Here is a 16,836-nt window from a genome sequence, read left to right as displayed (position 1 = left end):
TCTAGTATTTGAATTTTCAGTGCCTCATGCCAGTTAAATTCCCTCTTAAGCTGTCTTTTGAAAATGGTTATCAGTTGAAAACAGTCAGTAGTCTAATCAAAAAGTAATTGAATGTAATAAGTTACATTACTTTGATAAAGTAATTGAAATAGTTACACTACTATTAGGGTAACTTGTCACAGCCAACCTATTACATTTCAAAGTAACCTAACACTGTCAGCAAGGCAAGGTCCTTCTCCACAAATGTACATTTTAGCTCTTGCCCTTAGAAAGTCTGTTTACATCACTGCTGACAGCAATTTATACAGAAATGCAGTTTGGCCTTTGTATTTGGTGATTAGTTGTTCACTATAACTAACATCAGCTGTCATGCAAGGTTAAAAATTGAAATCCAGCTCTCTCTGTGAGTGTGAGCCCCTCCTTGTGGCAAAATGAGTTTATTACCACCAATACCTTCACAGTTGTAGATAGATAGATAGATAGATAGATAGATAGGTAGATAGATAGAGTTAAACGTCTAATACATAGGGATTAAAACTTTATTTGCATGAATGAACAAGCTACATACCTTCAAACAAGCCTTCGGTTACGTCATGCGCACTGACCAATCAGAGGCAGTGTGCCTGTGACAGTTAATACTCGACTGTCAGCAACAAGGACTTTAATCAAAACAGAAGATTTCATAACTTTTCTTTGATTTACAGGGAAGAAACTGATTTTAAAAAACACTTCTTTTAATTTAAGAATTTGCTGAACAACGTGGTACCGTCGTTTTGTTTTTGTCATTTTCCTGTCGACTTTTCAAGCATGGTGAGTTTGACCCCCGTCCCTTTCTATATAAATTGTTGCCAGTGTTTTATTTTGGTGAGCGTCGTGCCAATGACAGACTTCGCTTAGCCTACACACCCCACTGTATGACACAATTGCTTTTGTCCACTGTATACTACAGAGACTCTCTGGATTAGGTGATTTAAACAGGCTTTACTTGTGTGCCTTGTCTCGTCTGCTGCGGATAAAATTAGACTCCTTCAGCGTTAAAGATCCTGTGTCACTGTGGATCTGTTTAGCCCCTGAAGTTGAAGCCTGAGAGACAACTGTCAGGGCATTTTAGTGCTTTACAAATGTATTTAATGTGAACAAACAAACAAAGACTTCTGAGACATGTTGAGAGTGTCAGTGCACACATCCTGTGCAATACAGATTCATTAATAACTGCCTAATAATAATTGCTTTACAAAAATGTTATCATTATTTTATGTTGAAAGGGCTCGTTTCACTCCAATTGATTTTTAATCTATATAGTGTAATATTTCTTATGTGATTTGGGTATACCTACACTATTAAACAGCAGAATACCCCTTGTGATTACCTGTTAATGTGTTACAGGATGCAGAGGGCCCCCAGGCCCTGGGTGACCTCTGCTTGGCTCAGGTGTGCCACAGCCTGAACGCTCTGTGCAGCAGGCGAGCAGACGGCTCCATGTGCCTCAGCTGGGCCCCGCTCTTCCCACAGGAGGTGGCTGACCAGCTGCTGTCTAAGATGGCAACTAAAGGTAGGTCAGGGTGACAGCAAAGACTCCCAACAACATCAGTATCAACAAGTGAGGGCAACTGCAGTGCCAAGTTCTGAGAAAAGGGGCCAATTAACTCACACCACAACAAATGTGACGTATGAGCTTAGGTTAGTTGTAATCCTTCAAGCACACAACTTCCTGTATACAAAAGTTAACTGCTATGTCAGAATATCATTATGCTTACCCTATAATCATATGTCTTGTTCACAGTGATACCACAGTGAAATTATGGGAAAAGTCTATTCCACACACATAAATATGGCTAAACTGATGCAACTTTTTCCCCTCTGTTTGCTTCTCCTTGTAAGGCATACTGAATGACACAACTGTTGGGATTTTCCGAAACTGCAAGGAACTCCGCCTGCGCCGTGCCTCCATCCGCTGCTGTCCAGTGTCAGCAGAAGCTTTTCGCTTGGCCCTTTGCCCTCACCGGCTCCAGGAACTTGATGCCTCCTGCATTTCGGGGGGCCTCACTGGAGCTAACATTATCTCAAGTTTGGCCTCCAACCCTGAGTGCAGATCCAGCCTGCAGAGGTTATCCCTCAATGGGCTATGTCTGGACTGTGAGTCTCTGGGGGAGGCTGGAGGGACCCGTGTTGGCTTCCGCTCCCTGCAGGGCTTGAGGACACTCAACCTTGCCAACACAGACCTGACTGATACTGTCCTTGAGGATATCTGCACTCTTCCTCTGCTGGAGAGCCTGGATATCTCTTGCAGTACCGTCTCAAAGCTCACTGCACTCCTTGACTGCAAGAACACCCTTAGATCTCTGATCACCCATCGGCTGCGGCAGCTGGATATGTCGCCTGCCAGATTGCTCTTTGTCCTTAGCCAGCTTCAAGCTCTCAGGCATCTAGATTTTTCAGATGACCATTTTACTGTGGATGACAGTAACGGGAGAGATGGGGATGAGACAGTCCGGCAGCTTCTGGAGGGGAGTCCCCAGGTCCTCCCTTCCCTCGTTTCTCTAGATATCTCTGGACGGAAGACAATCACTGGTGCAGCAGTCAGAGCGTTTGTGGATGCCAGAGGTGGACTGGTCTTCCTGGGCCTGCTGGCCACTGGGGCTAGCTCCTGTGATGCCCTGTCTTCAAAGAAAAGCCTAAAAGTAAGGACCTAATGCAAGCATCAGGTACAGAGTTGATGTCACACGATGGTTTGTGACATGTCAGAAGAATGTTACGGATAGACACATGAGCTTGACTCTCGCATAAGTTTCTAATTTGTGCTTGACTTGAGGCCCTGTTTGTATATGTACTGAATATGACCCGCTGCATTTCCTGTCTCTTTGACTGTGCCAATCTGTTGTGTATATTTAGGTAACTGGAGACGCTAATGAGAACCAGGTGTGCGAGGCCCTGAGAAGGTACAGAGACCGTGAGTGTTTCATACGAGAGGCTCTCGTCCATCTCTACAATCTAGTCACTGACACTGACAAACCACGACCAGATATGCTAAAGGTACTGTGGTTAGCATTGTGTTTGAACAATATCTTACAATAAAAATGTCAACACAGGTCTTATTTTTGTTATTTCTGACTGCAATCATTTCTATTGGTTTTAATTATATTGTACTCATAAAAGTTATTAGTTCTGGAATGCTAAAAGTAAAAATTTGTAAAGTTTTATAATGGATTATCTAACCCACTTTATTTTAAGCTAAAACTGCACACCTAAAATTTCACCAATGATCCCTCATTGCACAGAAAAAATGGGAGTGCAAAAGGTTAAACCTATGAATGGACAGTTTGGGTAATCAATTTACTGTTCACCTTCATTTTTATTTTCCAAGTAAGTTTGGTTAACCTGGGGGATTGTTAAAAAGAAAAAATTGTTTCTTGCCCATAGGACCTTTTTTAGCGATTTATTTAGCGAACACATTCACAGATCTCAGCAGTTACCTTCCTGAGTACAGTGTTTCTTATACAGGCAGGAATGATGGCCAGAACTACGATAATAAGACTTTTATACTTCAATAATGGCACCGCATAGTAATGACTTTTTATGATATTTTACACTAGTGTTTCAAATACATAGTATAAACACAGAACAACACACAACAATTCACAACAACACACAATTTTCAATCACAATAGATATTATTGCCTTAGTAACATTTCAAGTAGCATTCAAAATGCTCACTTATTATGTTTTAAAATCTAAAAAAGGAATGAGATATAAAAATTAATGAGATATTTGAATTTAATAATGTTTGTAACTCTTTCCCTTTGTGAGGACCATTTTTTTCTAGATCACTTTGAACATACCTTACAGCTAAAGTCAAAATGTCCTCCAACCTAACATTATAATTGCTGAGGTAAAGAGGCACACACATCCATCATTATGGAATATAATTGCTGAGGTAAAGAGGCACACACATCCAGCCTTTTGCTTGACAGTTCACAATCTGATAACAACAACAGTCACAAGCACAAACGGTGTTTATATAAACACATGTGATTATAACATAAACTTCTTGTTTCCTGTAGCTGGTGTTGAGGGCGATGCAGCGCTACCCCACCTCCCTGCACATCCATCTTGTGGCCACAGCATGTGTTTTCAACCTGACCACTCAGGACCTTGCAGAGGCCATGCCTGTCAGTTTGCTCAGCTCCACTGTCACTCAGCTGCTGCACGCCATGAAGACCTTCCCCAACCACCAACAGGTCAGGGGACGTGCTCGGTGTCTCCGATTACAGATGTATCTTGTAGTCACAGAACAGCAAAAAGAATGGTTCTGTTGCTACCAGCTGGCTTATCCTTCATGAGATTCTGACCTCATCTTTGCATTTGTTTGCAGCTCCCTTTCTGTCACACACAGTATTTTTAGTTACTCTATACCTCATGTACACATATGCCCATGTATTTTCCTACACACAGTGTTTCCATCTCTCCAGGTGCAAAAGAACTGTCTGCTGGCACTCTGCAGTGACTACATCCTTCAGGATGTCCCCTTTGACAAGTTAGTTTGCTTTCTCTCAGTTACAGTGACGTATGGGGCCATGGTCCTGCAGTAGCCAAGATAATCACTGCACTAATAGAGTGGCTCTATAGTGTTTTTCCAACAAACTGTGATCCAGCTAAAATATATTTTGTCTTGAAATGTAAGTGCCAAAGGAAATAGTTCCTCTAGATGTAAAAATGTAGACCTGAAATCAGATTTTTCCCAAGACTTTTCTGTACATCACTGGTATATTTGTGTAATACTGTGTTACTTTCATCCGCGCTGTGATCATGGTTCAGGTATTTAGCGTCCACGCTGGTGATTAACTGGCTGAGCAGCCACGAGGATCCTACCCTTCAGAGGATGGCGGTGGCTGTCATCTCCATTCTGGTGGCCAAGGTCAAGACACTGCTCACTTACAGTGCATTAGTCTGCTGCAGGAAAATAGTATAGCACCTGTTAGTCCTGCCTGTTAAGATCCCCGTGCCTCAGTCACCTCCTCTACCTCTGTGACACTCATTTCAACAGCAGCTTAATGCTTATCCAGTTAAATGGGGCCAATTTCCCTTTGAGATTAAAGCGCTGTTTGTTGTAGTTTGACATTTAGGAAAATAGGGAGAATTCAAAGAAGCACTGATCTATTTGTTTTATTTGCAGTTGTCCACAGAAGAGACCGCTATGCTTGGCAAGGACATCTTTATTATGAAGGTACATTTACTCTTTCAGGGTATTCAGGGCGCTGGATAATTTACTAGATTTTTGGTTTACTGTCACTCAATCTGTTATTCAATTCAGCTCTGTTTTTCTCTATTTTTCTCTTTTTGTATTTAATAAAGCTTCTTTAGTTTATTATATGTCTGGTGCCACTTATTAATATGTAAAAAATTTTATCTAACAGTTGAATATATTGACAAGAATTGCTATTCTTTTTTCATTTTTAGCTGTGTTATGTGCCATGGCCTCTTTGTCCCTCTCCATCATTCCCCTCAGTCTCACGTTTTCTCCACTCATTTGCTCTGTCTCACAGCAGCTTCTGGCTATTGTGCAGCAGAAAGCCATGGTCGGAGTGGTGGACTCCACTCTGAAGTTCGCCCTGAGTGCCCTGTGGAACCTGACAGATGAGATGCCCAGTGCTGCTCGCAGTTTCATCGAGTGCCAGGGCCTGGAGCTGTACGAAGAGGTTCTGGAGGTAGAGCCCCCCGAAAAATACACTGATAGACACGTTAATAGAGAAATGCAGAGAGTCACATACACACAAACGTTTTTCCTCATATGCTGTCCCTTTTTTTGCGTTGCAGACCTACAACACTGAACCATCCATTCAGCAGAAAGTTCTTGGCCTCCTGGTGGGTTCAGTGTGTACAGAATGTGTTTTTTGATTGTGTGCCACAGTACTGCATGTTTATAGCTTGTGTTAAACTAAAACTTTTTGCAATCATTCCCACATTCCGGTCTTAATGCTATGACATCAGGTGTTCTGTCAAATGTTTTCATATTGACCCCAAATGTTAGTATTTGACCAATAAGAATAAAATTAAATTCAACTGTAGGAAATACATACATACAGCATACACACAGAAGTTCCTGTAACCCCTCTGGCCCTAACACCTTTCTGCCAAGTTACATCCAACATTAGTTTTGCTGTCATCACTGCTATCATTTGTCCTGCTGTGTTGCAGAACAACATAGCAGAGGTGGAGGTGTTACAGGCGGACCTGATGGAGGAGGACCTGCTGGAGCACATCCTCAGCCTGCTGCAGGACCCACAGGTGGAGATGGGGGTCCGTTACTTTGCTGGGGGGATTCTAGCACAGCTCGCCTCCAGACCAGAAGCATGGACCCTGGACGACGAGCTCCACAGCACCATTCTGAAGCAGCTGGTGCGTGTGAGATGGCAAAAGTTTGGATGCTGGTTTGCATTTAAATTGACATTTGGCCCTTTTCTGAGTTTTTTTCCTTCTTTGCAGCATGAATCCATAATAACGTGGACCCAGCTGGAGAGAGAGATGGTGTCTTACAGGTGAAAGAACGCAAACTGGACAAAACAGAAAGAAAGCTTTTAAAATTTACTCCGTCTGCCAGTTCAATATCAAATGCAAGCTACATGGTGCATAACACTTAAATTGTTTCCCATCAATAACACATCTTACATTCACTCTTAATACTCTTACATAAAATTCTGCCCAGTTGTTGCTGATTTAATGTATATGGTTTGAAACACTGTGCGCATGTACCTGTATAGGTTAATTTGTTTGGATAGTGCCATATAGGGATTTGTCACAGAGAATAGTTGTAAGAATGACACCTCAGTTCACACCTGTATAGCATTAGAATTACTCAAAAGCAACATTTTTTAAAATCTGTGCTGTGTGCTGTGTCCTTGTGTCCATTTTTCAGGTCGTTCCGTCCATTTTGCCCTCTGCTTCAGACGAACCAGCCCTCGGGAGTGCAGCTGTGGGCAGTCTGGGCCATACAGCTGGTCTGCAGTCAAAACAGTAAGACACACAGACTGTGGGCATATTGGGAGGAAGTTGGTGAATTTATAGGGGCAGCATATTTACATCAATTTGTCACACACAACTGCAATGATTAGTCAAACTACTGATTTGCTGATTGACAGGAAAATCACTAAAAATGCTGTTTTCTTAATATAAAGATTTTCTGCTTTTCACTATTTTGTATCATATTAAACTGAATATCTTTGGGTTTTGGACTGTTGGTCAGACAAAACAAGACATTTAAAGATGTCACCTTGGACTTTGAGAAACTGGGATAAACATTTTTATAGACTAAATGATTATTGATAATGAAAGTAGTCGTTAGTTGCAGCCTAATACAGTACCCATTTTGATATAAATAGAGCTTTGTTATTCTCTCTTTCATCATTTTACATTTTCCACAAATATTTCACCATTGAATAGATATATTAAATAGTTTCATAAAGACTACTTAATAGTCAAGTGATAGATAAGCTTCCATTCCTCTGTCTCATGTTCTTCTCTTTATCTTCTAGCTTCACTTTACAGCAGCCTGCTGGAGAAGGAGGGCGTGACTGAACTTCTGAAGTCTTTGGCTGCTCATCCCGACACACACAGTGACATTAAGGAACTATCAGACAGCATCTTGCATTTGGTGGAGCAACACTAGAGTCACTCAGGGCCCTTCAACAACCAGATGGGCCTCGAAACGCTTTGACAAAAAGTGATTGATTTATTGTCTTTGAGCTGTGCCTAAAATGTGCTAGACGTGAGGTGGCAGAAAAAGCAGATATTGAAGAACAGACATGTCAATCTTAGAATTCAGGTTTAATGTAATAGATTATGTGTTGTATATTTTATTCAAGGTATGATCACTGGTTGTGAAAAGGTATTTCTGTCATTATCTACTTTTAAACTGTTGATTTAGTTTAAATCATTTGGGGGGGAAGTCTTTTGTAATATTTGCACTATTCTGAGGTCGAATTGCTGTTAAGTTTGAAAATGTTTGACCTTAATAAATGGTTCCAAATAAATTGAGAGACTGAAGCTTGTGTTGTTAATCATGCATAGAACCAAAACCTGTCACTAGAGGGTGCTTTAGTACTGTAGCTTCAGAGCTGTTTTGCCTCTTTTCACCTAAAATATTAGATGTATAGAATCAACATCAGACATCATAAGAAGAAATATACCAATGCAGTGTGAATCTGCTGTGTTGATCTGTCTGTATGAGGGCTGTCATGTTCTAAAGTAAGTTTTCTCTCCTCTCCCTCTCTAGCTCTTTCTTTCCCCTCCTGGTATCCTAGATGCTGAATTCATTATATTTTATGTAACAGCTGGAAGACAGAACTGCTTGTAGGCATCTACAGAGTCTATTCTAAGTTGGCCTATTAATAATTCCTTTTGAAAAGTGGATTAACAACCTAACATGAATATTTGAGTTGTACCACCATGTTCAACTTTTAAGTGTCAAATTCCTTGACTCACATATTTAAATCCCCCAAAGGAATTTAAAGGGTATCTACCAAATAGGAAATGGCTTTTGCGTGCTTGTGATTCAGCCAGGTTAGTCATCTCCTTGTCAGTGGTAGGTTATATGTTAGAAAAGAGCTGCGCAAACTGATCCAGGGTCAGCATTTAACAACAACTTCAACCCCGACATATATCGCACAGCGGCAGTAATGTGGGATCAAAGGTCAAATGCCCTGCAATGTTCAAGACATGAGAAGTGTGGGGAAACGCCACTCTCCAGAGGCTGTAGGTTAATCTATAGCGTGCAAGGTGACTTTGCACTGGTGTCAGTTGTGTATATGGAAAAGGTAGCATGTGAGGAGGTAAGGTGAACTAAAGAGCCAAAGGGTAATAGTGGTGTGCATTGCACTAATCAGGTCTTATATTTCTGTCAGTGGCTCGAAGAGCCTATCAATATTCAAGTGACACATGAGTCGAGACAGACAGAAAGACTGTATCAAATAGAAGAGGAAAAACAAATGGGGAAAGACTTATAAGAGTAGTTCAACATTTTGGCAAATGCGCTTTTTAGCTTTCTTGCTAAGAGTCAGAATAGAAGACTGATACCACTCTCAAGTTTGTTAAGTTTGTGAGGCTACAGCCAGTTAGCTTAGCTTTGCATAAAGACTGGAAAAGGGGAAACAGCTGGCCTCTCCGACTACCAGCAAAGCTCACAGATGAACATATTGAAATACAAAAACTGAAATTTTATATTAACAATTTGGTAAGCAACAAATTTTATTTTGTATGTTAAATTCCTACAAAGATTTAGGTATTAAAAAATCAGGTTTTGGTTTTACAGGAGGCTCGGGGAAGTCACTGCTCCCGGCCAAGAAACAGTCCGGCACGAAAGGGTAAATAGATCGGTTTTTGTGTGGATTAAACAAACAAGAAATAATGTGTGAATTAATGAGCTTAAGATGTGCTGGCAGACAGCTTTTGTTACCCTCGAACAGAGCCAAACTAGCTATTTCCCCATGATTCCAGTCTTTATGCTTAGCTAATCTGCAGGCTAACTCTAGGCAAGAAAGCAAATAAGCATATTTCCCAAAATGCCAAACTATATAAAGAACAGAAGGATAAGAACTGTCGAAAAGATAGAAATAGATAAGTCTATATGGAAATTGACAGGTGCAAAAATAGGATTTATGGCCAAAAATATCTTTAGACTAGATAAATAAAGCATGGGAGGGATAAAGAAAGACATGCTGGAGATAAGAAGAATAGAGTTAGTCCAAAGAATTTAAAGACCTACGCCTATTTGTGCAAAAATACCACAGACCAATTTGTAGATCCCATGTCTCAGTTTGAAATATCATTGTGCTGCTTTTGAGTTAGAGCTTAGTATGAGTAAGCATCCCGTTATCTCACTTTTGCAGCCAGCTCTATTGGATTAACATAATTGTGAACCAGTATGGGCACCCACAATACACCAATATACAATGCAACACATCCCCAGCTGTAAGTGTGTATCCATGTGCTTGTTCACTTGTGTGGAAATGATTGCAGCGCTTATGTGTATTTGTGCAGCTATATCTGTAAGCTAACGCCCCAGTGTAGACCGTAAGTCTGACTTACAGGTTTTTAACTTAGATGCTAATTAGACACCAGCCAACATTCGAAATACCCAGAGAGCAAAAGAGGGGGAAAGTACATTCAAAGAGCAGGAAGAGGTCGAACAACAAGACAAAGCAAAAAAAAAAGAACACTTCTCCAGGCAGAACTGTGACGCACAAAAGGACACACCATCTCCTCTCAAATGACCTTTTATTGCTGGGGAAAGATACCGAGTTGGCAGGCCCCTGAGCCTGTGTGCAGATATGTAACAGTAGGACCATCCTCCTCTCTGCCAAGTGGAGGCAGGGGCTCACTCTACACCAACAATCAATAGCCACTTTCGCAGAGTAGGGCTAAGTGGAGCTTGTCAATATCAAGTCCAATAGAAAACATATAGTATGTAACATAGTATCAAACACAATAATTTCATTATGTTGATGTAAATCCCAGCTGACAGATCATTTCTGATAATAATGTGATGTGATAATGTTGGAGAAAGTGAGGGAAGTGAAACTGGAGAAAACTCTAGAAAAGTAATTTTTGCCCTGTAATGAAAAACAGGCATTTCTCTTGTTCCTGTCCCTCCTTCTGTGCTTCTGTGTGGTCAAAATATGAAGTGACAAATAATTAAAGCAAAAGAAAGTACAAATTACACACTGTTTGTATGTTTACAATTGTAAGCATAAGAAATATATTTAACTTAATATAAGTTGCAGCAGTTCCTTTATGTTCCAGCTCCAGAGCATCTTATGTTCCAGTTCAGCACAGTGGTATGGGTGGTTGGATTGGGCTGATAGCTATTCGGGTCTGTCATCCATATGTGTTAGTGATTAATGATGAAATTTAGTTGAAATAACTGAAACACAGGAACCCATTTTCCAAGCACCAGTCTGTGAAAATATATCCCTCATTTCTAACTTTGGTGCAAGTCATTCCACTGCTACTTGACTAAAGGATTTTCTTTCTCTTTTGTGTGTATTTGTGTGCGAGAGAGCATGTTTGTAAGTAGATGTGTCAGAGGGCTATTACGGTCAGTTAGCGCCGCTCTTACTTCATGTCACATCTCCCATCTGCGGGTGTTTTACAATGGCCAGTTTGCCTTCAGCTTAGTGGATGCACACAATGGTGCAAAGAACGCGTGATAAACAACAACAGACAGGTAACAAACCTGCAGGAGCTCCTGCACCCAATAGTCTATTCACTGAATTGGCTTGCAGTCACAGATGTGCTATTGATGTGACCATAACCAGCTGAGTGCATCTCTGTCCTGAAGCATATCCTGACCACTACCTTACCCTGGCTGCTGAATGTTGTGATACAGAGATGAAAACAAACATCCATTCTCAAGCACAGCAACATCCAGTACTATTATACGTCGACTTAAAGTAATAGTTAAACATTTTTGAGACTACGCTTATTCACTTTCTTGCCATGAGTTAGATGAGAAGATTGTTTCCACTATAACGTATGCTGAAGCTACAGCCAGTAGCTTGTTAGCTTTGCTGAGAATAAACACTGGAAGCAGGAGGAAACAGCTAGCCTGGCTCTGTCAAAGCATAAAAAAGACATCTAGTTTATGTAATCCGTACGAAAACCAAAGTGTAAAAACATTTGGTTATACAGGGGTAAATGGGTGCAGGGGCATTAAATTCATGGGGCTCAGTAGTTTATTGCTTAAATAAAGCGTATTCTATTGTAAGATAAGTTTAAACTGTATTAAACCAGAAGGAAATTCTTGGGCCAGAGATTGCTCACAATTAGCCTATAGTAACATTATAGAGAAACTAATGAAATAACAATTCAAATAAGATTTACATTTAGTAAAATAAGTAAACTAAAATAGAAAAGTAGTAAGCCTATTGACAATGATATTGAAAAGTAATAAAAAGTAAGGTTGCAAATTGTATTGAAGAGTGGGGCTCTTCTTTTCTGTTCCATTGTTGGAATTATGTTGTGCATAAATTTCATATGCAGAAATTGGACACCCAAATAAAATTGAGGAGGATAAATATAGTGCATTTTATAGTAAAGACTCAGACATGGAGTTTTACTGTTACTGTGAACGGAGGCTCCAGGTAGTCAATTCACTAGACCAAGATGTATCCTCTCAGATAACCACAATTTGTTGATTATATACTTTTCTGAACGGATTAAACAAACAAGATAAAATGTGTTAACTTGTGAGCTTTAAATGTGCTGGTAGGTGGATTTTTTAACATTTGAACAGAGCCAGGCTAGCTGTTTCGCCCTAGGTCAGCCTTCATGCTAAGTTAAACTAATTGGCAGCATAATAGCTAACTTCATATTTACACAGTGGAATGGGCATTTTTCATCAAACATTTAACAGTTTTAAATTTCAGATGTTTTGTGTTTTGATCATGTGGTATGATGTTGTTCAGTTTAGTGTCAGTAATGTAGCATTAGTGAGAATAGAGCACTTCTTCTAAGCTTTTTCTAAGCACAGTACATTGTACTCAGAGGTGATTCGTGTTGGAGTCGATTATGGAGGCAGAACTGATGCTTTTGTCTCTGTGTGTCTAAGCACATGCATACATGTGCCTAAATATGGTCTGAGTTTGCAGTGTGGGTGTGTAAAAAGTGCAGAATATTGAATTGCAGCTCATCCACTTCGTATGTTATTGAAGCTAGGTATAGTCAGCTGCTATACAGTACTTTCAAGTGCCTACATGGAGCTAAAAATGTCAATAGTGAGAGTTTTCGGAGCCAGGTGTACACAAGAATCGCAACTATGTACATGTTTTTTAAGAAAGGGACACGTGGGAATTCCTTGTGATTCCATCTGTGTCACTGTGCTGCCTATTTCCAGACTCTCACCCTTGCCTGTGGCATCACATGGCCTAATCAGTTTGCTTAGCAGAATTTAATACACCCTCACAGCTGACACTAACTCATAAATTAATGTGTTGTATGTAGATATAGATGAGAGTTTACTACACAGATCTCAATAGACATGCACACTATGCAATGCAATTACATATGAACCCATGCAGGTTTTACACCCAAATCCATGAGAACAACCAGGAATCAATGGTTGAAATGTTCAGAGGCATCTCAGCATACTGTTTTAGTAGGTAGCTTACTGGTAGTTTACATGGGTCACTATTTTGGATTGACGCTTTTGGCATCTAGTTACATATGCCACAACAGTAAGTATTTAGGTTGGTCTATGCATAGTTCTTCATACTGCCATGAGTCTAGATGACAGCAAAAACACACACAGACATACACACAAGATTCATTCCTGAGTGTCTTATATCAGCAGTGTCTCTTCTATTCCTTTGTCTAATACCACATTTTCACTAAATGATGACTTTTTTCACTGCATACATTTTGACTTTTCGTTTCAGGAAAAGCTCAGATGTCATTAAAAGCAAAAAGGATGCATGAGACCAGAGCCCTGCAACCTGAACACCTAAATGGAATGCAATAATAATTTATGTTATTAATTACAGCTGTGCTTTTCATGCTATGATAAGTCAAATCCTAATAAGACAATGGTCAAAACAGAAAATGAACTTTGCATTCGACAGTGACACTCAGCCATCCATTATTATACTCTTAGTTCTTTAGTTATACCAGTCAAACTTTGTAAATGTAGTTCATTTTGGACAAATCCCAACAATATGCACATGCGACTGCCAGTAAATGTGTGAAGAAAGGTTTCTCAGTAGTATTGCAGATCACATCACAGAAAGAGAACATATCATGCGGAGTCAGAGCACAGGTTAACCGCTTCATCTTCACCACATTTTATACCAATCACATACAAGTACTAAAAAACTATTTAAATAAACCTACATGTTAATATACCAGTTCCTCACAATAACATTTAGTAGTACCACTACATCCTCACTTCTCATAGCCAGGTAGTCAGTCAACAGTTGGACAGTCCAATAAGTAATAAGTAAAAGTCATATAATAAGTGTTTAACATAGACATTTTGACTTGTCATAGTAGAAAAAGCACAGGTGTTACTGATAACATTAATTATAACCTCGTTTTATTCATGTGTCTCAGTAAACCATGACGGTGTTACAGTAAGCCAGCATGCGCAATACCAGGACCCTGAAACTGAAGCAGCTAAATGGAATTAAGCAGTCATTAATTTTATTATCTACACCTATGCTTTTCTCACTGCGACGTCTTCTGTGAAACAGGTCTATTCTGCCTTGCTGGCACAGCTGCAAGATATTACTATTATTACAGTAACTGACTGTAACACTTGACTTGCGCACACCCATTTGAAAAACATCAAAACTTGCATGATAAAAAATTTAAAATCTAAAACATAATATGAGGGAAAAACAGCTAGTCCGAACACTATGAGAGGACCTTTATGATAATTCCCTTATTTATTTATTGTCTGTTATAATCTTCAACTTTTTTTTAATTACTTCTTTTTTATATGTATTTATTTATGTGTGTGTGTATTATTATTTTTCTGTTTTATTCTTCCTTTGCGTTTTCTACCCTATTTATTTCCCCAATGTTGTTTTTTTTACATTTCTCTATGCATTTCTGCATCATTATGCAAAAGAGGAGGGCTTGTGTCTCAAGGGGTAAACTTCTCCCTTATTGGTTGACCAGTCAAACAGCAGAGATCGACTCTACGTGCATACATCAACAAGCTTGCTCCTCACACAGCCTTCCTTCAGTGAACTGAGGTCTTTAGCAACTGTTTTTCAAGACAATACTACCAGCCATGTCTTCCTTCCTTTTCGTGTGGACGCTCTGACAGACAGTGTTTCAATTTGCAGCATGCACGGACACAGAACTGTGGTAAAGTGAGCTGTTGTCTGTGAAAAACACATGGTCAGCTAGAAGCAGCTAAATCTGGAGTGCACTCGTATTCGCCCCTGTGTGGTAAATTCAGTTTTAACAGAGCAGAGCGAGCTAACGGGCTGGGTTAGAGACTTTATTCTGTCAGTTTCTCTCTTTACAAAGACAAGTGTTGCAGTCTGAGAGTCTTATCTGAAGAGAGGCTATCAAAGGTCAATAGTACGCGATACGAGCACCACAAACAACATTTATCAAATAACAGACTTTGTGAAATTAGCACAAAGATACACGACACAACATCCGGTTTTCAAAATAAGGTGTTAACACAACGTATAGTATGAAAACAGGATTAATTGGATTACATTCAGAAAGTATAAAACATGTTACATGTGTCCATTATGTTTTTTTCTTTCTTTATTACTTTATTATTTCATTTTGGTATTCTGGGAAAACATTAAATAATTCCTGATGATGACTAGTCTATCACGTTTGAATTCAGGGTAACTCTGACTTCATAAAGATATAAAATTAAGCATTATTGGCTTAAAAAATGGCTGGTAGTATTGTCTTCAAATAGAGTTGCTAAACACCTTAGTTCACTGAAGAAAGCCATCTGACTGTGTGAGGAGCAAGCTTGTTGATGTATGCATATAATCAACCTCTTGGTCTGACTGGTCCACCAATAGGGGAGAAGTTCACCCCTTAAGACACAGCCCCTCCTCATTTGCATAATTAGGCAGAAATGCATAGAGAAATGTAAAAAGGACAAGCAGAAATAAATACCATTGGGAAAATAAATAGAGTAAAAAATGCAAATGAAGAATAAAACAGACAAAAATATTAAAACACACATAAATAAATACATTTAAAAAAAGAAGTAATTAATAAATAAAGTTGAAGATTATAACGGACAATAAATAAATAAGGTAATTAATACAAAGGCGAATAAATGTGCATTTAATGGATGCTTATTTATTTATTGAGCATTTATTTATGTATTTATTTCTTAATATGTCAGGATCAGTCCTCCATGGGAGTGGTACAGCCTGATAACTATAATCTAAAATATAGAAATTGTCATTCTGCTCTAAGTTTGTGATCTATGATGTTGTAAACTGGAAGCAAATCTGCAAACAAAGCAGGTGTGAATATTTTCCATTGTAGATTGAAATAATTCTGCTCCCTGTTTGTCCAGACAGCCTTATCTGCCTTATTTCTGTAAACTGTCACAACTGTAGATCTATTAAACACCAGGTTTGGTGAGTAAATTACTCATAAATTCACTCAATTCAAAGTGTAAACAAAAGGTCTAATTCATTTACTAAGAAATTAAGAGCATGGATCTTTTTAAGAATGAGTCTCACATGATTGCATTTAGGATCTTTTGTATTTTGCAGTAAATCCTGTTTTCTTATTTAATTAATTGAATTGTCAATCACCCTCAAAGATGGGACACTGCACTCAAACCAGTTACCCAACAAAGAGGTAATGAAGCAGAAATCACTTATCACACTCTTGTTTACTTTCCATCCAGCAGAGCTTCCAAAACCAACCTCAGCACATGTTGGTTCTAAACTTCACAAACATACTGCAATTTGTTTCTTGGCTAAAAGATGAGGGAGGTTAACTATCAGCAAAAAAAACTACACACCACTGAACCAATGATCGACACACTGACACATCTGCAAATAAGCTCAATCACTTAAATGCACTGTATAAATGCATTTAATCCTCTCATTTCATACCTATGAGTAGAATGATCACACCACTTTAAATTTCCTGGAGAGGCTGTGAAACTGAGTCTCAATTCTGCTTTTCTTGTTGCCATTATGGTGATCCACTGGCGAAAGTTTTGCTTGCAAACAATGCTATTTTTGTAAGTAGGGTCTAGAAATATATTGTTATAGTAATTAGTAACAGGTGTATATATCCAGTTTCTAACATTATAGGTACAAAACAAATGTCCCAAAAGCCCAA

At 39.2% G+C, this 16,836-nt stretch overlaps 1 protein-coding gene across 2 annotated transcripts; it reads left to right on the top strand.

Moving 5' to 3' along the window:
• The first annotated feature begins 673 nt into the window (after positions 1-673).
• LOC123972606 (protein zyg-11 homolog) lies at positions 674-8,040 on the top strand. 2 transcript variants are annotated; one of them, XM_046052148.1, is made up of 14 exons: positions 674-810; positions 1,387-1,552; positions 1,882-2,681; positions 2,893-3,033; positions 4,062-4,238; positions 4,470-4,534; positions 4,816-4,915; positions 5,174-5,224; positions 5,547-5,705; positions 5,815-5,862; positions 6,196-6,396; positions 6,484-6,536; positions 6,914-7,011; positions 7,530-8,040. In XM_046052148.1, exons 1-14 carry the CDS (start codon positions 808-810, stop codon positions 7,661-7,663), a joined length of 2,196 nt encoding a protein of 731 aa, XP_045908104.1. In that variant the 5' UTR covers positions 674-807; the 3' UTR covers positions 7,664-8,040. The 2 variants fall into 2 exon arrangements, with proteins under 2 accessions (XP_045908104.1, XP_045908103.1); XM_046052147.1 differs by having other exon boundaries at positions 5,544-5,705.
• The last annotated feature ends 8,796 nt before the right edge of the window (positions 8,041-16,836 follow it).

Source organism: Micropterus dolomieu, linkage group LG06, assembly GCF_021292245.1.
Source record: "Micropterus dolomieu isolate WLL.071019.BEF.003 ecotype Adirondacks linkage group LG06, ASM2129224v1, whole genome shotgun sequence".
Classification (NCBI taxonomy): domain Eukaryota; kingdom Metazoa; phylum Chordata; class Actinopteri; order Centrarchiformes; family Centrarchidae; genus Micropterus; species Micropterus dolomieu.
This window is presented reverse-complemented; position numbering and strand designations above follow the sequence as displayed.